This window comes from Xiphophorus hellerii, chromosome 9 (genome assembly GCF_003331165.1).
Source record: "Xiphophorus hellerii strain 12219 chromosome 9, Xiphophorus_hellerii-4.1, whole genome shotgun sequence".
Taxonomy (NCBI): Eukaryota; Metazoa; Chordata; class Actinopteri; order Cyprinodontiformes; family Poeciliidae; genus Xiphophorus; species Xiphophorus hellerii.
This window is the reverse complement of record NC_045680.1, coordinates 11298940-11322960: the sequence shown is the minus strand read 5'-3', so window position 1 is coordinate 11322960 and position 24021 is coordinate 11298940. Positions and strand designations below refer to the sequence as shown.

The 24021-nt window shown below is 37.9% G+C and overlaps 1 protein-coding gene across 2 annotated transcripts; it reads right to left on the bottom strand.

The window, feature by feature from the left end:
* Positions 1-345: 345 nt before the first annotated feature.
* Positions 346-22526, bottom strand: ppp1r2 (protein phosphatase 1, regulatory (inhibitor) subunit 2). 2 transcript variants are annotated; one of them, XR_004340504.1, is made up of 7 exons: positions 22141-22526; positions 13006-13113; positions 11807-11893; positions 8456-8550; positions 5484-5675; positions 4567-4673; positions 346-2805 (listed from the first exon to the last, which is right to left on the bottom strand). XR_004340504.1 is itself a non-coding variant. In XM_032572283.1 (6 exons), the coding sequence occupies exons 1-6, from the start codon at positions 22269-22271 to the stop codon at positions 2786-2788; spliced, it is 633 nt and encodes a 210-aa protein (XP_032428174.1). In that variant the 5' UTR covers positions 22272-22524; the 3' UTR covers positions 346-2785. The 2 variants fall into 2 exon arrangements, 1 of the variants encoding a protein (XP_032428174.1); XM_032572283.1 differs by lacking the exon at positions 4567-4673 and having other exon boundaries at positions 22141-22524.
* Positions 22527-24021: the final 1495 nt, after the last annotated feature.

Here is a 24021-nt window from a genome sequence, read left to right as displayed (position 1 = left end):
TTACGAGAAAGCCTATGGGAACGAAAGATTGTGTAACAGCGCCATCTGGTGGCAATTTAGATAACAAAACCAAGCAAAACAAAAGAACTTTCTAAAATAATTCTGCAATTGATTTATCACTTTTCACACTCAAAATTAAGAGGTTTCCTGTATGTTTACACTTTTATTTAAATAGACCAGAACTTCACAAAAAGTGACTATTAAATTCATTTAGAAAATAATAAAAGCAAAACGTTTTTATCAGTGTCAGAATAGATTGATTGCTCATTTGTAAGTTATCACCAAATCAAAACTTGCATTTATCTCATTCAAATTGCTACGTCCAAAGCAAATGAACATCACACAGGCTTCTAACAATGTTTGTTTAATGACTGGAAAGAAACAAAACAATATACACAACTTGATGAGTAAGAACATGCAGACGGAAAATTATAAGAGAACATTTTTGAGACATATGATGGCCATAAGTAGAGAAACACCAATAACCAATTAATACATTTTGTTTTCTTTTTTTAATTTTCAAATTATTAAATGCACCATAACTAAGTCCCACCACTTTAGGTCCATAAATGCATCAACTAATATCAAGTACTTTGAAGCAGCTGATTTATTAAAAATCAGATAAAGGTTTGAGACATTTGCTTTGATGTATAGCAAATGTAAATGGGGATAGTCTTGAAATTTCTTTATTTATCACAAACTTTGTCAAACAACTTGCAGAACACTTTTTATAATCCCTGGGGAAAATAATTGGAATCGGCAAGTCAGATCTAAAAAAAAATAATAATAATAAAATAAAAAAAACCTGGAAACTTGCCAGAAAATATCTGATCGGTGCATCTCTAGATCAGATGACTGCATAAACTTCTACCCACCTTAGAAAACACAACAGAGCAGGTGTAATGCAAAACAAAAACAGAAAAAAAGAGGCAAAAAGTATCACGGAGCTTGTTCACTAAACACACAAGTATATTAAGTCATTAGAGGCACATTTGTCAGGTCACAACCACCTACAGGATGATTCATGTCCATTGTGTTTTGTCTAAAATGAGAAAAAGTATCATCTCTGCTTCTCTAGAGTCACACTTTTTCCACAAGTTTACAAATTAAAACAGCCGTATTGTCAAAAATCTCTGTTTCTTTGCTCAGATACTCATTCCATTTGCCAAACTCTATACTTGTTGGTTTGCTTCTAAACATGGGGAAAAAATGCACAGAGACTTTGGCAGGAGTCGTACCAACAGCTGTGACCTGCAGTATTTCCGCAACATAAAGCTCGACGTGTCCGGTCACAGTGGGGCGTTAAAGGGCAACGGGGAAAATAAAGAGATAACATAAGACATGCTCATGATTCCTGCATGCTTTTTCTACTCCATACTTAACTGAGTTCCCAGCGTATGCAGCCAAGTCCTACAGTCAACACGAGAGTGACTGGCTTTCTTTTTCCTTTTAAGACTATTCAGTGACACATGGCTGAACCTTGAAAGAGAACTCAAGTCCTCAACGCACCTCCAATGAGCTGTAGTGGTTTAATTCGTCTCCAAAGTCCTCCGACTTCAGTCAGTAGCATTACAATCATTTCCTCCTGCCCTATGATGATCCTGAGCTGAGTCATGCAAGCAGATCAAACATTGTAAAAAATAAACAAAACCGTGGATTAAGCCAGGTTAAAAAAAAAACAAAAACATTAAGCAACATTGTTCTGACTTTCCTTCAAATAACTTGGCACAGCTCAGACTGTTCATCTAATACCTATTCGCCAGGTCTATCAGTAGCACATACCAAAGTTCAGCAGCAGCACTTCCATACAGTCTCTTCTCGCCAACTTTACAATCAAAAATACTGTGGATTTTACACAGAGGAAGGAAAACACGGACGACCGAGCAGCTTGTCCTGTCTTATTCTTTAACAAAATTATCTTGAAGGGATGAAAAAGGATTCCATTGAATGAAAAATGTACCTCAAGATGTCTGGTGACATTTAGAAATGCTTGTAAACTGGAAATGAGAAACTAAAAATGAGCATCCAAGTGGGACAATCAAGAATGAGTCAATGTTCTTCCTTGAAAAATACCTGTTATTTTAATAACACAATTTGGATTAATATATTCCCCAAACCAGTAATCATGTCATTTCAATATTGTATGTGGAGAAGCCTTGTTATTTTAGCAATTTAACTATTCCTAAAGACATACAGCCAGTAGAAATAAAATGCAGCGGTGTGATTGATCAGAAAGGAAAACAAGAAAAAGATCCGAGTTGCAGCCACTGGAAACTCCATCATGTGACATAAAACCCTTCAGAGAGGCCGTGGGGTTTCCCCCTGGCTTCTTCCACAACCAACAAGCTGTTTCAGCCAGAATAAGCTCAATGTTGTGAGGTTTTTCTTGTCATTTTTTATTCTTATTTTTAAAAAGACTTTGATCCTCCTTCCAGTGTCTGAGTCATAGATTCTTCAGTGCGACATCAGTCCAGGAGAGGTGAGAGGAGGGCATTCTTGGCAGCAGGAGAGGGAGGAGGGACAAGCAACAGCCTTCATGTGTGCATTTCGGATATATTCCTGGAGCTGAAAACCATTTTTAAAATTAAAAATAGAGGTTATATTGCACAGTTTTATGGGAATAGTGGAGACAAAGAGGGGACCGGTAATCTTATTGGCTGCTGGGAGATGTTGGACAGGTGGTGAAGCGGTGTTTGCCTTAACGTCTCTGCTTTCAGTCACAGGTCCGATGGGCGGATCTCGCTGAATCTTGATCTGCCACGGCGCTGACAGTGGGAGAAGTCATCTACGACTCTAGGGAATCAGCTGGAGGACAAACACACAGGAATAAACAAAGGTAGATGCTTGGTATACACGAAGATTTAAATATTCCCTAGTAAAACCTTTTTTCTCCCCTCATTGCACTCCTTGGTTCAGACTGATGTCATCACGCCCTGACATGCCACCATGTCATCATGTCAGCTGCCGCCATCTTGTTTGACAAGCTCTTTTTTTACACCTTGTATTCTACAACATAGGGCTATAATTTTTTTTTTTACACATGGGAATAAAGTTAGAATACTTTAAGAGCAAAGTCTAATTAATATGAGGATAATTAGACTTAATATCACCAGAGTAATATTGTAATATTAAGACAGGGTGGCAAACTAGTTCAGCATTAAGAGCCAAATTAAAGAGCCACGCAGCAATTTCAAGATTAGCTTTATACCGCATTGCTTGCTGAAACAGTTTTGTCCTTAGTTCCTAAAGCTAACTGTGCCACCTAACAGTGTTTATTTTTTTTTACCAGTATCTCTGGGTTTGGTTTGTACTCTGTTACAGCCATTTGAAGCAACTCTTTCACAATGATAAGACTTGTTTAAACATAGTAAAATTTCATTCAAAGACATAAAGAAAACTTCTGAGCTCTGTGGAAGTGACCCTTCCACTCTTCACGTCACCGCAATGCGAACAGCATTGATTGTGTTCATGTGATCAGAACCGGTTTACTTTTCCCTTTAGTGGCACCAGAAACTGCTGTACAAACTCTGACATCATGTTCCCTTATTTGCGCAGCAGCGGCAGCAGCTTGTTCTGCTTCACTCCCACATCTGCGCCACAATCCTCTGAGCTTGGGTGCGGCGCAAAGTGTACCGACGTGAAATAATGCAGCCGCTAGAAATATAGAGACCTGCTGAGGAAAACTGTTACTATGGAAACAGATTATATTCATAAACGATTCAGGTTAGACCTAAAATCTCTCCTCCTAGACCAGTGTTTCTCAAACTTTTTCAGGCCGAGGACCACTTAACCTTTTTACAAACACTCACGGACCACATAATATGAAATTGGCCCCGCAATAACAACATCTTTATATGTACAACCTGAAATGAAAATATTAGTCTCTTAACCCATTGTCTTTATTCATCCGAATGTGAAAGGTAGTGCTGTTTTGTAAACGCGAATGGCAATGATAAAACCATGAACTACTGCTGCTCAGGATGTTTTGAGTTATTTACTGATTCTGAAAGCGTAGATTCTAAGCTTTCCAATGATAGAAAACACATACAAATCAAAAAAGTTCTTTACAAGTGCTGTGTGCATTAATAACATTTTAGGGCTATTTGCAATTAAGAATCATAATAAAAGAAAAATAGACTGGAGTTGTTTTGGCAAAAACAAACATTTTCTTTCAGCCCTACATAAAAACTTTATTTTAGGTGTTAAGATGCAGTTAGTCAGCAAGGGGTGCAGCTTTGCTCATCGCCTCAACAGCGTCATATCAGACTCAGTACAGCCGCAGACCTAGATCTGCATGCAGGTGGCATGCTAGTTATTGCAATAGTGTTCAAAAACAAAACTTCTGCAACTCACCCTGAGAAATTTCCCACCGGTACCTTCAGCTTTGGTAAACTAAGTGTGTGAGTCGGACTTTGAGCTAACCTCACGGCATGCAATACCTTGCGGACCACAAGGGAGTGCCCGCGGACCACTAGTGGACCGGGGACCACAGTTTGAGAAAGACTGTCCTACACCAACAACTACTGCAGACTTGTAGCGTTATCTTAATAGAATTAATTTCACAACCTGCGCTGCACGTTACGCTGCTTCTGCCTTCAAGGGGTGTGGGAAATTTCAGAATCAAAGAGCCACACAGGATCCGTCAAAGAGCCGCAGCATGCGGTTTGCCACCCCTGTATTAGGAGAATGTAGTATTAATGTTATGAGTACTCCAACACGAAAATAACAAATAATTTAAATAAGGAATGTTGAGCATCTTCCGAAGTTGTACTTTGGTATTGGCAACAAATTATTATCAGTAGAAGGACTTTGAAACGATTGAGCAAACAACGAGTCTATTTCGAAGAAAGAACCACACATATTGAGCTGGTCACAATATATCTTGATAACTTCAAGATATAATCAAAGCTTTTATCTCATTAAAAAGACTTTTCTCATAATTTCATGAAGTTCTTTTGGTAAAAACCCATCTTTATTCTGCTAATATCATGGCTATATATCTCATAATTAAACAAAAATTCTTGTAGCCTGGCCCTATTCCTCTGTTGTACAAGTCATGGAAGTGATCGTTGATATAAAAGCCACTGTTTGAAAATATTTTCTATCATCTGTATTTTTGTTTTTAGAAAAGAAAGCAAAAAAAAAACTAATCAATTAAAATCGGATCTGGTATAAAAAATCTGATGTTTTTAAGTCAAATTGCTCAGCCGTAAAGGCCGTGTGTATTTTTATACACACTGAGCGATCACAACACTCTTTAGTCACCATGACGATGAGTTATCGCTCTGATGCTCTAGTGTCTGGGAATATAATCCATGGGGAAGCAGAAATGGAGCGTAATGAAATTTACACTAATGATGATGAGCAAAACCATTATGTCTGATCATTTTAACCAACATGTTTACTCATTCCTGTAGTGGCCTCTGATGCTCCCTTTCTACAAGCTCTGATGTGCGAAGGTACAGTGTCTCCCTTCTCCTTACCTTCCTGTGGCGGGTCTACACTGATCTCCTCCGTCTCCTCTGCGTTGTCCCTTGGATCCTCTGTGTCATCCCTCATCTCTTCATCGTCATCATCTTCTTCTAGTTCTTTAGCAATGAGCTCGCGAGCCAGCCTTATGTTCATGCCCTCATCATAGTGCATCTTCCTCATCATCTGAAAATGCTTCTTTTTGGCTGAAAGGAAACAAAAACAAAATTACTTAAAAAAAAAACAGAAAACACTGACTGTGCTGACTTGTGTGTAATAATGCATAAACTCAAAAACCTGTGATTCATTTGGATAAAGCTCCATCTATATTGTAATCAGATTACACGAGCACCCCTATCGCTGCTGGGGAAAAATGCATGCCCCCACCATGATGCCGCCACTACCACTGACAATGTGAGGATGATGTGTTCAGGGCGATGAACAGCGGTAGTTTTCTACAACGCAGAATTTTGCTTGCAGGTCTGAGTGTGTGTAGTTGTCTGTCCTGTGTGTCTCTGTGATTCCTTGTGATGGACTGTCAACCTGTCCATGGCGTACCCCGCCTTTCAGCCGTTGGGGATCGGCACCAGCCCCGCCTCTACTACTGTTTAAGGATAAATGAGAAAAGACGACGGACGGATCAGAAAACTGAGCTGCTTTTGCGGTTTAATCGTCTCTACAAGCAATTGTTCTTAATTGGTCTGAAAAACTTAATGTGATTCTGAACTTTGTACATTTAATACAAGCAAGAAAGCAAGACTCAACAGTCAAAAGAGGCCACCGTGACGTTTTATTTCTAATGCGCTTAACCACAGCAAAACCTTCATCCATCAACATTAAACCCCATAGTGATCAAGAAAATCCTCAGATTAGTTTTAGTCGCAGCATATTTCCTCTTTGAAGAGCGACACAGATCAGCCTCCACTCGGTACCACAGAGCATGCTGACATTGTTCACCTGACCCGGCCTCTGCTGCTGGGTCACATGTTGCAGTCTGTCTTAATGGTTGTGTGTGGAACCTGATGAAGGTGATGAAAGCTGCTCAGCTAGCGTGTTTTGGTAACAAACATCTAAAAAAATACAATAAAAAGAAATTCTTTCATAAAAAGCATTTAAATATATCAGAAAAAATAAATGCTGTCAAACTGGGTGAGAAAACCATCCAGTATTTCCGTGAGCAGTCGACACTTTCATCTTTTTCCAGCAGGTGGCGTTAATCGGCACATGGATCAGCATTTACTGAATCTGCAGCTGTGATGCTGAGTGATATCGACTTGATTTGCAGATTTCCCAGAATGTATTTATTTTTTTCAACCTTCCGGATATAAATCTGAAACCCCAGCGATCGGTCTGAGTGGATTATTTCAGTGGTAGTACAGTGTGTGTCCTGCTCCGCCTCCACAGTCGGTTAAATTATGAACCCGAGAGCTCGAAGACGGGCGAGGTCACGGACTGGTTAAAATCCTGCTGACACGCTGTGGATGGATAATGCATGCGTCTTTGTCTGGAGAGCAGAATAAAAGGTCAAAAGGATCACAAAGACCACTTGATGACTTTTGATGGAGACCTTTTGTGCCGACACTCCACTGTGGAGCAGCACTGAGTCACCCTCACAGCAACAGAGGACGCTTTATATTAAGACCATGGCTATAAATAGAAAGGTGAACAGTGGGGTGCCCTTGATAAGATGGAAAATGAAACCTGCAACTACTGATACTGATCCAGAATCTACCAGCAATATAGTAGAAAAGTATTCCTAAACTCTGATACCCATAAATGAATCCAGTGCAACAAACTGCCTGTAAACGTCCACCTGTGTGTCATTTAATCTCAGTTTGAATCCAGCTGCTCTGTGAAGGCCTTGGCGGTTTGCTACAAAATATTAGTGAACAAACAGTATCACGAAGAGCAAGGAGCTGACCTGACAGGGAAGGGATGTAGTAGAGAAGCCTAAAGAAGCATTAGGTCTTAAAACATTATCCGAAGCTTTGAGCATTTCCTGTCCAACATGCGACCATCCCATTTCCAGTTCACCACAGGTCATAAAGTGGACACAACAAGTATGTAGAAGAAGGTGCTCTGGTGAAATCACACCAAAACAGAAGTTAAGTGTGCAAAATGCTATTCCTGAAAGAAAATCGACACTACACTTTGAACACCTAGACACCATGGTGAAACATGGTGGAGGTGGCATCATGCTGTGGAACAGGGCAACAACCTTAAGCAAACAGCCAAAGTCCAAAGAGGAGAAAATGATTCATCTTTACAAATGCTTTCCATCCAGTCTAGCCGAAATTAAGATCATTTGCAAAAAAAATTATAGAGAAGTCTTTAGATGTTGGGTTGGCAGATTCAGAGTCAGTGACTTAAAAAAGCTCAGCATGCTGATGAAAAGGCGAGCTCTGTTCTGCTCTGGAGACACTAGAGATGATTGTACAAGAAACGATGCTTTATAAAATAAAGATGAAACTAAAAACCCCAGACATTCCTCTTCAGGAAACTCTAAGAGTGTTTTCAGTCAGAGCTTTCTTCAGATCTGCTTTATAGGCTGGTGCTTATCTTTGGCAGGTACAACCTGGACAGGATGCCAATCACAGTGTCACACAGGGACATACAGGACAACCATTCACATACAGTATACACGCACGCACACACACCTCTAAGGGAAATTTAGAGAAACCGATTAACCCAACAGTCATATTTTTGGAGTACCAAGAGACACATACACAGGGAGAAGATGCAAACCTCTTAAACACAGACACCAGGCTAGGATTTAAACCCAGGACCTTCTTTCTGCAAGGCATCAGTGCTGCCAAGTGAATGTTGTGAATGTAATCTATTCTTAGTATAATTATGCGGTTGTATTGTGACAAAATGTGAAAAAATTCATGAGGTAGAAATAGTTCTGTAAGGCACTGTTTACTATCTCACCATTATGACGGTATTGACTGAAAAACGGAAAATTAAAAAAAAAATGAAGCATCACCTTGCACTTGTGGAGTCAGCTCCTCTTCCTCCTCCTCGCTGCTCTCTTCCGCTTCTTTCATGAAGCGTGGCTCCACCCCCTCAGCTTCCTCCAGCCTGAAGAACAAAGTAAAGCCGTCTTAAATATCTCCGAGAAGCACGTCGACAATAACTGAACACACCAGCCTTCAACAACAATGCAAAGAGATCCAAGCTCTTGCTGCATCTCACTATAGAAATAGATGTAAGAGGAAGACGTTAGCAGGAAAAAATGTACATTAAATGATGGAACAAAAGGCAGAGTGAACAGCGTTAATGACTCAAGAGATAAAAAAATAACACAATTTACTATTCTCACCTCTCAGCCCCACTAAATGTTTCAACAGGGTTAGACAAAATGAATAATGGCTTATGGTGAATATGTGGAAGCGCCTGAGGGAAACACCCCTGCACTGTGCTACTGCTCTCCAACCAGCTGGCACGAGTCACTCCAGGTCAAGAGTTTACATTTCACTACAGCTTCAAAGTGCTCCAATAATTGTGTTTGATGGGTCAAATTGGATGGGATAGAACAGCTAAGACAGACAGAAAAGGAGGAGAGAGAATCTGTGATGTAAAAGCATGAATGATGGGAGGATGATGAAAGGAAAAGAACAGCAGCTGTGGGTACTGTCTGATGGGTTTAGTGTAAAACAAAACAAGGCATTCATTACAAAAGTAAACAACGGCAGCTAATTGACTTGCAAGCCTGAAGCTAATCACTGAGCTCTCTGCAGCATCCAAACTGCCTCATCCAATCCCAGCTTTAATGCACTTATGTAAGGATGATGGCCCAGAGCGAAAAACACTCCTCAGGCTCCCATTAACATTCTGCTGACAGCTTAGAGTGGCAGATAAATATTTCTTAACCCAAATGGACCATTAGGACCTAAAATGACACAGAAAGAAGATGTAATCCATCCATTTATTCACATTTGCTGTATGTAGCGCATCACAGTTGTTGAATTGGTAAAACATCTGTTCTTTATTAGGTTGTAAAAAAGAGCTTTTTGATCGTGGCAGCAAAAAGGGAAAAAACAATTTAAATTAGAACATATGGACTGTTTTAACACAAATGCCTTCCAGCATTGACGTGTTTCCAGCAGGAAACGTGTTCAGGACTGTTTTCGTCGAGCTTACAGCCTCCTTGCAAGCTCGACATCACATCCCTGGAAAGCAGGAATGTTGGGAAACACCCTGCTTATTGGCTGATCTGCACTCGTATGGAATTTCATTGAGTTCCAAAACTAAATATTTTCACATTTCACACACTGAAACATATGAAACGTTTTACTGTTTCATACGTTAAACAGTAATTACACATCTTAAAAATCTTAAGATGTGCAAGATGTTTTCACATCTTACAGCCACAATCTGGAATGTGTTTTTTCTGGATTATTTGTGATAGACCAGAGGAAAGAAAATATATGGTTTTGCATTTATAAAAATGTCAAAGGTGTGGCATGCATTTGCTCTGACAATCTCAAATAAAGCCCAGTGCAAACAACTGGCTCCCGAAGTCACTTAATAGAGTTAATTTATGTAATACTCTTCTCTAAAGTGGCGAAACTACCAAAACATGACGGCCCATCTAAACTCATAGCTCAATTAAAGGAAACACAGAGAGGACCTTGCTAACTCTGGAGGAGCTGCAGAGCTCTAGAGGAAGAGTCTGTCAGCAGGACAAATCCATTTAGACTCAGCAGAAAAAACAGAGTGAGCCAAACAAGGAGCTGTTGCATTCGAACAATAAAACTGTACAAATGTGTGTGGCAAAGACCAGTTGCCTGCAGGACATATCCCTCATGGGGATCCATCTAAACAGAGCCCAGGAGGTTGCTACACCCCTGATGGAGAGAACCCTCACACCCCGGTGCATTGGGAGATTCCTGCTGCTATAAGCTAGAGACTTAGCCTTCACTATCTAATGGGAGAGTCTCTTTCTGGGTAGAGTCTTCCCCATGTTATCAACATAAACAAACAGTTGATCACATAACACAATCCATGTGTAGTGAGGGATTGTCCCATCAGACCTTCAGCTCCCAAAACCACGAAATAAAAACCTAGTAAAAGTGCACGCAGGGTCAGTGCGACCCTGCTGGACTGCGCACAAGGTACAAAGTTTGTGGTGTCCAATCAACCCCGTCTCTTAAAACTGTAGGAGGGTTAAAAGACAATAAAACAGTGAACTAATTCAAACATGTGGTTATAAAACCTAAATGTTCCTATTTTTTTCATTGTACAAATGTTCCAGTATCCAGGCGTGATCAGTCTGACACCAAGTCTGGCCCATCTTGCCTGCTGTTGCTGCTGATTCTCCTCTTTGGTTCATTGCCAGTCTTTGTTTCCTGGGTTGTCACTGCGGCTGCTCGGCATGTTGCTGCTGACTCTGAGTTACTTTGTACCACTGGGGCTTCACAGCTGAACAACTGTCTGCATTATTTGTGAAGCTACATGTCTGCTTGCTTTGCAGCATCTGCCAGTGAGACAGTTGTTTGTTTAACTGTAGTGTAACATGAAGTTGCCCCCAAGTTTGTTAAAGGAGAAATACCCTCATTTCTAACTTAAAACTTTAATAAATGTCCTGTATGTTTTGATACCTGGCAGTATTACAGCTTTCTTAAACCCCTTGTTCTTAGATCTCATTTAATTAAAGTAGAGGATTGTGCATGACTTGGGCAGAGACATCAATTACTCACAATAAGCTGTGGGATTTGTTTCTATTGTATAAAGGAGAATAACACTGACACCTAACACTAGCACACACAGCAAAACCAAATCAGCTGTCAGCAAGCTAAAAACGCTCAATAGGCAGTTTTGTTCTTAAATGTTTAAGTTTTCCTTGTCTAGGTTTTGCTACAACAAGATGATAAGTTTTTAGGCCCAATCTGCCTGTTCTGTTCAATATCTAGAGACTGGGCCAAGGAGAATTTAGCTTTTTATGTCTCTGAGCAATATGTTTTGTCTTTGTCATGTCCTTTAATAGCAGAAACATTTTCCCACAGTGCAATTATCTTTGTGTGGCCAATGACTGTTTATTTAGACAGATTTATAAAATTTTTTCATTGTTATTCCATTGTTTATTTATTTCAGAATGATCAAACTTTAACATCAATGTGTTTTGAGCGTTACTACCTAATGTCATTTGCTTAATTTAAACTAAAATAAAAAAAAATAAAATAAAATGACAAAATCCCTGGTCTCACATTGATTGCTGTTAAAGCTGTAAATATTTTGAAACAGGCCCACAGCATCATGGATCCTTCTTTGTTGTTTTTGTTTGTGTTCCCTCTGATTTTATTCTGTCTCCATGCATTCATGTTTCCATCCTTACTTTGAGGCCAGGTCATCAGGCTCGAGCCCACCGCCGTGGCCTTCTGAGTCACTGAGTGTCCCCTCATCATCGTCGTCCCCAACCATCCTGAAAACAGAAGGGCAGCAGGGGAGAAAAACAACCAGAAACATCAACAGGAAGAATGGAGGAAGGATAGAAACAAGCTAAAAAGATTTTTATTATTATTATTATTGTTATTATTATTTGATCTCAGGTTATTTATAGATCTAATTTTCCAGAAAAAAATATTCTAGAGCAAAATAAGTAAATCTATTCAATTTAAAAACCAAATACCAGTTAAATTAAGTTATAACCCTCTTCAGTTTATAATAATCTAATTTTACTAAATTGGATTTTTACAGTGCAACCACAATTTCGTTGTAATCTGTTGATGACAATGACAAATAAATCTTATCTTATCTTAATTTGAGTCTTATTTTAAAAAGCAATTCAGTCCAATTACAATTAAACTTAATTTATTACAATAATCTTATTTTGTTAAATTCTGCATCTAACATGTACAGTTGTACAGAGTCGTCAGGTTTAGGAAGCTGACTTTACAATATTACAACAATCTCAGTTTAATCCATTGCTTTGAGCTTTGCAGTTCTCTCTGCAAGCACAGAGCATCTAGAAAGCTTCCACTTCCTCTTCATTTTTTCTGCATCTTGTTATGCTATCATTTCCAGAACAAATTCAAGTATTTTCTTCCTTAAGGTGAAGAACTTTAAAACTCTGCACATACTACACATTTTCATGCAGTTTGAAGTGGCTGACAGGGGTTTCCCTTTGCAAATAATCTCCAATCAACTGATTTAACCACAAGTGGACTCCAGTGAAGCTGTAGGAACATCAAATAATGATCAGCAGGGACAAGAATGGAGCTAAAGTTTCTTTGACTTTGAAAGACGTTTTATGTTCATAATTTTCAGAACCAAATTCCACTGTACTGTAAATACATCCCAGATACATTGCAATTTAGAGCATTTACTTCTAAGTCTCTAAATTAACATATACAGTACAGACCAAAAGTTTGGACACAACTTCTCATTGTACTGTATATTTTATAATCAAAAAAATAAAGCATGCCCTGAATATTAAATTAGTGGAGACTTGAACAAAAATACAGTGACTGCTGTTTTAAAAATATTCAATCAATAGATTGGATATTATGAGCATGTAAATATGAGGCTTTTAACCTGTTATAAGGTGTGCTGGGTTCATCTATCTTCATCAGGCCGTAGTCCTTGTCTGGAGGATGATATGTCGCTAGGATGTTCATCTCATCCCATTTGGCAGATTTCTTTCTGTAAAGAGATCAAAGAGAAAAAAAAAGGAAACGGTGTTAAGAAAAGAAGGCCCAACACAGACAGACACCCACTGTGCGAGGACGGCTACACACCGACCGTCAATCCACTGCACAGAAACCTCAGGGGCGACAGAGTCCAGTTATAATCTAGAGCAGAACGTGGCCCAGTTTTGAGTAAAACTGCATAAATTTAGGAACACACAGACAAAAGCCCTGATACGTCTCTGGTACAAAAATAAGTGAATGATTATGGGGTGAGATACTTATTGTTTTTTTTTCTTTTTTTTTGTCATCAACTGTGAAACTCTAAAGGACATAACAATCCAGTTAAATTGTCTCTTTCTAATACTTTTCTTCATATCAAAGAGTATTTTTGTTCTTTTTAACCTTGATATTTTTAGTTGGACATTTTACGTTTTTGTACACTTCAGTTTAATTTCCTAAGCAAGTAATTATACATTGTTTTTAAGGCTTCGGAAAACATCTCTTCCCTCTTATTCAAGCTAAGCTGCAGCACACACTCATTGAATAGGTCCATGGAAAAGGTTGAAAGCATCACAGGAAACAGGAAAGCAGAGGGGGAGAGAAGGATGCTAAATCCACCGCCTGCTGCCTGTACGTCTTGAATGAGCCTCCACTTATAGTCAGAACTGATCCATTCAGAGTACATAAAGCTGAAATACTGTCAGACAGCTGATCAAGGAAGAACTTCAAGCTCAGAAAAGACATTTTTCATCAACTGACTCCACAGATTTCCTCATCAAAAATATCTCATATTTTCAGAAAACAAATTTTGACAGCTTGTACCAAACATTTTGAAAGTGAATATAATGAGTCATTACATCCAGCCTTAGCAGACATAGAAAGCCACTCAACATCTGGTTAGATAAACAATACTTAATTAGGCTACTCAAAGAAAAAGAAGGTTGTTATTCTGAACATTTTGCAACAACTTGTTACTTATTCACCAGTTGTTCCAAATTCAAAAGTAAACTCATCTGACTGACATTGTTGGCTTGATACCGTAGCATTATTAGTGTTTAGCTGCATTTGGAAAAGGAAGAGCAAAATGCATGCCACACTTTCCAGATTGTCCTTTTTTTATCTTGAAAACAGAAATTAAATTTCCTTCCACATCACCGTGCCATGCTACTTTGTATTAGTCAATCACATGAAATCCCACTAAAAACCATCAACATTTTTGATGTGAAATGTGAAAAAAGTGCTATCTGGTTACACAACATGAACCAGAAACCTCTACTCTAGCTAAACTGCGTCAGCTCCTTTAAATGACTCGGATATATTCATCATAACTAAAACACAATGATGGAGCACCAGCAACTGTAACATAAAAAAAACAAAACAACTTTGCTCACTAAACACTCGTAGACTCTAAATATAGAGCGCAAGGTCTACCTCTCCAGGGTGGTCAACAGCTGGCGACATAACGCTTCAGGGAAACTCATTAAACAGAGTGAGTCATCTCTGAGAGCCGAGCTGCACTATCAGGTAGCATCGCCAACGTACGGCGAGGAAAGGTCGAGCCTGGTGCCCCGCACAAAAACACCGCACTCGACGCTTGCTTTGCGCGGGAGAAAGGCGCTCATCATGATGTAGAAAATATGCTGCCTCCAAATACTGCACCCAACCAAGAGAAAATTGGTGCCAGCAAAAGCCAGAGGGAAAAGCTCATCAATTTCACATTCAAGCCTCCCGTCTCACTGCAAGACTCTGGTTAATTGGCACAGATTTCATTAAATATGAAATGTGTCTTGGTCTGCTTTAAATATTTAAAGGAAGCTAAATTTTCTGACATATTGGCAGCTCTATTTCACGATACAATATGTTTTAATATTGTATTATATTTAATTGTAGATGACTACAGAGACAAGGTTTTGTGCTGGTCAATGAAAAACTATTTGTAAAAACAAAAAATGTCTATATTTCAACAGTTATCAAAATTATCTTCCATATCCGAGTAATCACATCATTTCTTTTTATCTCTGTATCAATTTCCTTTGCTATTCATCAAAACAGAAACTGGGTTGCCCACCTTGAATAACCTTTGCAAAGTGAGATGCAAGCTGTGCTTTTCTTGGTCAGATTATGGAAAGTCAGATTCACTGAGAGTCACTCAAACGGCCCATCACTCAGAGAGGAGAGATTCATTTTCATGGAAGCAGCCATAAAATATGCATCACTAAGTGTGAGGCCTACAAGTCACTATTAACTAAATAAGAGCAGCTAACAAAAAAGGTGACAAGTAATTCACAGAACACAAGCCCCACTTTGCCCCGACACACAGAGGTGTCAAGAATAACCTTAACACTGATTTTACAAACGTATAACAACTCATGTAGTTTAAAACTGCAAGAAAATGTAAGTATTAGATCGAAGACTCATTCACAAATGCCCTAGAGACCCCTCAAGCTAGAAAGTGAAAAACTAGAAGACAGGATAAGTATTTAACATTAATTGTATACATTTTAAGATTGTCGAATAAGAAAATTTTAAGTCTTAAAAAAAACAGAATAAAAATTCTGGAATAAATTCCAGAATTTTTTTCTGGAATTCTATGTTTATAATCGTATCAAAAAGTAGATTGTATAACTTTGTATTTGAAAATATTGCTAAGTTCATTATTATTTTGGCCAGAAAATATTAAGAGCAACAATGCAGCTTCATAGCAACAGACTGCAGATCTCTGACCTTTGTACATCTGAACCCTGTCCCAAATTCAAAACAATCAGAATAACTATTAATAACTGCATTTGTTTTAATATTTGGTGCTTATTTTGGTTCAATGTGACATTTTCTAATAACTCTGATTTCTTTTAGCAACAACAGATCTGCTGGAAAAATGTCAGTCGAATACTTCTATGGATTGCAGAGAATCTTTTACTGTCCAAGAGCTTTTGGATCGATGACCACCAACTACAACTCTGCTGCCAGCATTCAATACAAATACCACATGGCTACTTATCATATCAACAGTGACACATATCAGGGTGTCACAGTGGTGCGATTGTATTCTCACCACAGAGATACAAGGTTAATTAGTTTGACCAAGCAGGCTTTTCCATTCTGAAATGGCTTATCCTCCCTGCGCATGACTTGGTTTTGTTATTGTAATCAAGCTTCCTGTCAGTGAACCTCCCAGTGTCTCTGCGTTGGTCCCTTGGTGGACAGGGACTCTGTCAGTCCAGGGTTTCATGTTTAAAGCTGGGATAGAGTCCAACCATCCCCAAAACTCTGACTTAGATAAAGAAGTGTGGAAAATGAATGGATGAATCAACAGTGGTGAGCATTCTTGTTATGCGGGGTGTGTAATAATTTGGACTATTTAGGTGTCCCATATGCTTCTGCAGACTAATGTAATACGAATCAACTAGAACTAATACGATTCATCATGATGAATCAGTTATTGAAACAACCAACTAATTTAGAAATTGATTGACCGCTAACTGGAGTATACAAACTCAATAGCCATTTGTTGAAAGAACAACACACTCAATCTATACATTTTGCATTAAGAACAAAAATCAGACCTACTTTGTATTGATGTTAGAAAGGGATGAGTTTTTCACATGTTGATGTTAAAAGTATTTTTTAGGTGAAGATACGGTCTTTACTACAAATGATCAAGCATACACTAAAGGAATGCTAAGTTATTGGCAATAAAATTTGTATTTTCTTAAGCAAAAAAGGAATTGACTTCTTTGTTTGTATTTTTAAATGTATTTCTAATATTGCATAAAACAAGCTTAGGTGGTTAAATGAAAAATCTTTAGATGGTGTCAGTTTTTTAAATTGATTATTCATCATTGTAAGGGAATGAATAATCAATTACTAATATAATCATTAGTTGCAGCTCTAAAATCAATAATGGAAAAAACATTTAATATGTAATTTTGAAGGTTTCATTTTGGCATAAGAACCATTCTTTAAATATATTTTATTTAAAACTTATGTGGCCTGTTTGTTTTAGCAACCTAACAAACTGTTTTCTATGTAGCTGCTAGCAGTGTTCAGGTCTAGACACCCAAATTTTAAAAACTGCAATTCAGGCCGTACAGAAGCATTCATTAAGCAGCTTCGTGCATCTGCAGACCGCAGCAGTAGATTTTAGGCCACCAGATCCTGACAGGAAATTTACGACAAAAACAGACAGGTGGTCAAATAAATCCCCTCTGGATGGTACATGTTTGTAGAGGCAGAATAGGACATCCTCCAGGTACCGTAGAAGGATTTAGGAGGGCGATGTGATCTGTTCTGAACAATTAATGCAGGCGAAAGGGGAAGCAGTTTGTACGGCTGTTAGTGAATGCTGCGCCTTAAAGAAACAGCAGACACAAAGCGAAGCCTTTTGAATATAGTCTGTATAAAACAAGTTGTGATTGCACACACTAAGTATTATATTTTAATTTGCATTGTTACCAACTACATAAAGACATCAGACTGAAAAATTGTTATTGGCTAGTTTGACCGTGAATGGCTCAGATCTGTGATTTGCAGGCTAACTGAAAAACTTCATTTTTAGTTATTGTTATTTCTCTTGATAGCAAGAATATATAGCACATGTTTTCCCTCTCTTGCTCTTTGGAAAACAAAATAACAGATCTGATTCTGTCAAAATTAGCAGATAAAATTGAAGAAGTGTCTGATTGATGCAGCTCTTCAACAAAAGCATGAAAGGTTTTCAAGTTTAGTCCCTTAGACTCATGAGAAACTAGGGCTGGACAATAAATCAATAACAATGTATGTCGAGATAGACACATGACAAATACCAATAGATAATATATTTGCTAGAATATTCAAGATTCAATATAGAAAGTATTCACTGAACTTCAATCCAGAACTGCACAGTATTCTGGGGGATGTAGGCCGAGGAAAGGCTGTAGCTGCTCAACCTTTCACGGCCAGCTAAGCAAGGTCAGTGGGATCAACTAACTCACTCACTCTTTGGTTACCTAGTAACAACCAGCTAGGTAACTTGTGGTTACCTAGCAAGTTACAAGTTACTAGCTAGCAACAACCTGTTGAGTAACGTACGCAGTACCACTTTCAGGTATCGCCACGGTGCCTCATAACTGCTTAAAAATAAAAATCGAGGTGGAATGAAAACTGGATAAAACAGGAAATGTCACACCATTAATATTTCAAATATTTAAATCAATGATTATCTGTATCAAAACATATGAAATACTTGTAACGTGATACATTTTTCAGCCATTCTGTCTAGCTAGGCCGAGGATTTATATGTATTTCTTATTTTTAATAATTAAAAAGAGCTTTATTGAAGTTCAATCAATAACAATAATGAAGATAAATCATGAAATAAGCATGAAAGAACATAATATGTTCCTTGTTAATATAACAATGGCACAAATAAATCTAGGGAAATATTGTGTTACCCAACAGACAATCCAGCCCCTGCATAAACAGTCTTTTTATTTTTTATATTTTAAACTTAAAGCTGACAGCAGCAGCACGACGGTCAGCCCTCATTCCCTTTAGAGGATTTGGCACTTGGCTGCACACAGAATCCGTTTAAAATCTCCTTTTCCTCCACTTCCTTGCTGTTCAAAAAGAGACTATTTTTGTAGCAACACTGAAAACACTGGATTCACTGCTGGGGGGTGGGATCCTAACCGTTACCATTCTATGGCCTAATTTCTCATGCAGCAACTCAGACTACTTCTCCTAATTATCAGACAGTGAAATAAAAAGAGAATACCGCGGATATCCTTACATGACTGTCCACTGTAGTAAAACATAGTCTATAGTGCAAACCATTTAAAAGTTGCATGTTATTTTATTTTAAAGAGATTAAAATCTACACAAACATTTGAAAATCCAACTAGCATCAAACATTTAGCAGCATTTGGCAGGTGGGTGGTGTTTGTTCATCTCTATGCAGAAGCTCTTGTACTAAACAGCTTGTATTAGGCCTTAAAAGCTCTCATACGAGTGAATTTATTTTTAGACCCAAACACTTTAACATATTGTAAGCCCCTAGATTAAAACATGATTACACCAATTTGGATGTCATCGAGTGTTGCAGATCCTATTCTGAAGGCAACCTGGAGGAAGGGCTTTGCTTTGCGCCCAACGTGCTCAAGAGAACAGAGTTTCAAAAATGCAAACTATGGAGTAACAAGAAGAGATAAGAATAACCTTCAAACCTGTAGAGGACCTATAACTGTTGTTTCTTTGTGCTCAGAAATGTTAGTGTAACTCCCCAAGCAACAGCGAAAACTAAAAATATCCACATCATCTTTTGTACGTAAATGCTGTTAAAATTCCGTGTGCAAGTCATTTCTTTGTTATTTTTAACTATTTTGGTAATAAATAAATTATTTTTTTTATACAAAAAAACATGAAACAGAGAACTTTGCGATGGCTGCGATGGAGAAGATAAGAACAGAAAGATCTTTGCGAGTTCAGTGATTTATGGCAGCGCACCTCACCGCAACTGTTAACGTGTCTCTGGCAGAGACACTGATGCATAAGCGTCTGCAAAGCAAGAGAAGCCGCCGCTCCGACACTTATTAGCTGAACCAAGCGGCAATGTGCCCACTGGGCAACAGAACAGCTGACTTGGCTAAACCAGACCTGCTTTTAATGATCTGAATGAAACTATAGACAAGATTTGCCAACCTGACAGACTTATACTCCATACTATGATTATTTTGCGATTTAGATCAATCCTGAATTACATTTACCAACCATCTCACACTGCTGTGGCGGCGTATATGAGCGATCATTCTGGTAATCAATGTGGAAGTAAGTATTTAAAAATAATAGATCCCGGACAACATAATAGAGATCGGGACTGGACTAAAGAGCTCAGTGACTTTTTCCACCAGCTACAACAAATACCATGATACAACAAATAAACTCATCTTTTATGAGCTAGAGCAAGTCTATTACTTAAGTGCAAAAGTTAAAGGAAATGTTAACCATTCAGATTTGCCTCATCGCAATAATTCTATGTCTTGGTTGCATGAAATAAAGATCAACTTTACATTTTGTGTAATGAGCTGCATATATTTATATGAAATGCTCACACAATATTCATACATCGGATCAGTGTTACTGCAGCTTTTTGTTGTATTGAGTGAATCAACACAATACAAATAAATTTTTATATCCCTGAAAAGAATTTTCCACAGTACGTCTACTTTACGACAAAATTCTACACATTTTTTTTAATTTGAGGTTATAGAGAATCACAAAATAGGGCAGAATTGTGTATTGGATCAATACTTTGGAGAACAACCTCTCATTGCAATCACAGCTTTCTTCAATTTTGGATCATTCAGACTGGATACAGAGCACCTGCCAACAGGTTTTAAGTCTTGCCACACATTTACGGTTGGGTTTAGCACAAGACTTTGACTGGGCCATTCCAACACATGAAAAGTACATGGATATAAATTATTACATCTCTGACTGGATGTTTTGGGTCGCTGTCCTGTCCTGAAAGGTAAAATCTCCTCTGCAGTTTCAGGTTTTGCTGCTGCTGCCAAGTGGGTTTTCTTCCAGGATTGCTACATCTTTATCTCATATATATTTCCTATTCCTGCTAAGCAAAATCATTCCAAAGCATTATGCTGCCATCACCATGATTCATCATAATGGGGATGTTGTTTTCCATCACACTTACTGCTTTGAATTTAGATGAAAACGTTACATTTTGTTTCATCTGACCAGATCATCTTACTTCACAATGGCTTTCTTGTTGCCACTCCTCCATAAAGGCCAATTATTTTGAGTGCACAACTGATTCTCTGTTTATGTTATTAAATGTTCCCACTGGCCCAGTCTGCAGGTTTTGGCAGGCAGTCACTGTTTTCAGAATCAAATAGTAACTAGTTATATTAACTCAATTACCTTTGCCGTACTTGAGTGACTTTTTTTTTGACAAAATGTACATATAAGAGTATTTTTATTATGCTGTACGTTTTAATTTTCCTTCAGTAATTTTATTATGACATATCGCTACTCTTACTTGAGTAAAATTTCTGGATTCTCTACCTATTGTGAGTAACTTCACTGAATGAAGAACAAGTATGTTTTAACCAAAAATTCACCAGATAAAGACATACACCTGCAACTTTTGTTAAAGTTTCAGAAGTTTTTTATTGAAAGAAACTGATTTGGAAAAATGTTCTTTTGCCTGATACGAATCATTGTTATGTTTGTCCTTAAAATACCAACATTTACACTTAACTTTATAATTTGGTCCGTCTGATTATGCAATTTTTAAATATTAAATCGGTTACTAATAATTTGATTGGTTACTAAGTACTTGAGTAGACTTTTTACCAAATACTCTTTTTTACTCTTACTTTAGTAATTTCTTGGATGGCTACTTTTTACTTTTACTTGAGTAAAAATATGTTGAAGTAGAGCTACTCTTGAGTATTTTTGGTTACTCTACCCACCTCTGACTGTGTTTTAACCTAACCACCGATTAGGTGACCTCTGAAATCACTTGAGTTTTATTGGAGTATCAATTTATGGAAGCATGACTTCCCTTCCACTTCACAATTATTCACTACTTTCTTTTGTGTCATAAAACAAACTAACATCTGTGGCTGTAATATGACAAAGTGAAAAAAAATTAAGAAGTGAAAAAAATTAAGAGATAAGAATACATTCACAAGACACTATAAATAACCTTGTCAGACTCATGAGACTTGCTGTTGTAGAAATGTCACCAATCATTAATTAACGGTTACAATCACATCAAGTGACGTGACTAACTTATTTTTAGCTAACGATTAAGCTAACCAGAAATGAGCCTTACTAAAGTCAGTCAAATATCACAATTACACGAAAGGTAAAATTTATATCAGGGGAAAAGATGTCATTTGATACTCTAAAAAAAAAAGACCCAGGAAGCTTTTAGACTCGGACTGGAGGTTGCTGGTTAACCGCCAAACAAATGTCAGAGCGCGGCTAACAAGTGTTTAGCTACCAGGGTACCACCCTGAGCGCAGCTGAGAGGAAAACTTACTGGTGGTCATCCTCCGAGAGTCCCGGGCCATGCTCGGTCACCTCCGCCGGCGCCTCGTCGGACAAGGATTTCAGGTTTCTGCCGCTGTTCTTGTTTTTCAGGATGCCTTTAATCGGTCGGGGAGCTGCCATTCCCACACACACTGACACAGAGAGCCAGACCCGCCGGTTGCTTTCTGTTATGTGCCTTTCTCTCTCTGTCCCTGGATTCAGTGACGCTTACCGATAATTTCCTTTATGCGGGTTATTATTTAAAGCCGCAGTCGTTCATAATTCAACGCTGTTTAATAAACGCAGGATAATAACAGACAGGTTCCTGCATGCACTGTTTCAGCATGCCTACTCTCCTGATCGCCTGTCTACTGGACAAGATCCCTACTAGCGGGTGGTTCGGCTCAAAACATCGCGAGGTTTCCGAACTGCGGACCATGACGCCCTCTGCTGGCTCCATATGGAATTTCATATAAAAACGTAACTATTTTTTGTGTTTATAAAAGTACCTGCAACAAACACATGTATTCTAAGACAGGAGAGATATATTTTAGAAATAACATATTTTTTATTAAAGTTATGTACTGCAGCTTGAATAAAATGTAACAACATAGCAAACTAATAGAAAAAATTTAAGCATTCTACAGTACTTGCAAACTGTATGGAGACTGTTTCATGTAAAATTCACGAGCAGTAAATATTGTGCTGGTATCAGTATTGAACCAAAGAAAGTAATGCAGTTGAAAGCCTTTAAAATTGTGAAGCTTTTTATGGGTCAGATAGACTCAAGAAATTATAACAGCAGCTGCCCAGGGGGGACCCAATTTAATTTTTTGTCATGGGTCCCAAGACTCCTGGCGTCGCCCCTGAATAGTTGTTTTGCATTGTGGCAAGTAATAACACCACTTGTTCAGAAGGACATTTATAAGTAATTGAATTTCATGGAGGTAAACTAAATCTACTACAGAAATGTACATTTTTGGTCAACATTTAATAAAAACTAGTTTCTTCTTATTGTTTTTCATATTTTTTATGCAGACAAAAAATGGTGCATATATAATCAGTTAAAATGTCATATTTAGCTAAGTATCCTTCATGTCTCTTATGGCATTTCAGCAGTTTAGATATTAAAGACTATGTTGTTTTGCAGTCATGCAAGACTTGGATTCATAAGTGGATTCTTTTTTGGCAATTGTCCATACTCAGCTTCTTCACCCAAAATTGTTAGTTATATCTGAATGAAAAATAACAAATAGCAAACCTCCATACAATCAGAACTAACCATAAGTAACACATATTTGCAAAACAAGCTGCTGTGCATTTGCCAAAAATATTCACTTACAGTTCCAGATAGTCCTTTAAATCCATTCAACTTCCACAAAAATGTTATATTATTTTTTGGTATTTTAATGAACCATCTGTTGCCTATGTCATACAAAAAATAATTTTATTGGTTTTAAGAGACAAAAAATTTCATGCACACTTTTGAATTTATAGATTTTCTCTAATTCATTCAATTTTTTAAAGTAAATATACAGCATCATGCATATACCCCAACTAATATTTGGAAATTTGGAAAGTTGCAGAAAAAAACACACACTTTTTCAGTCATCAACATTGTTCTGGTATAATTCTGGCTGAGTATTACTTTTCATCAGAAATAAAGCTCATTAAATTAACTGGTTTTCTTGCAGTGTCCAATAATTTTTCTACAGGGTTAAGGTTAGCGACCTTTCAGAAGATAATGTCAGCCTGCTTCATCCATCCAAACCAGTGTGAACGATGATGTGTTTTACAAGACAAAGTATTTGACGTGATCTTTAAATGAAAACTATATGGAATCTGTATGTTGCTAGCAATGAGAATAGTCCCTAATTATATCCATAACATC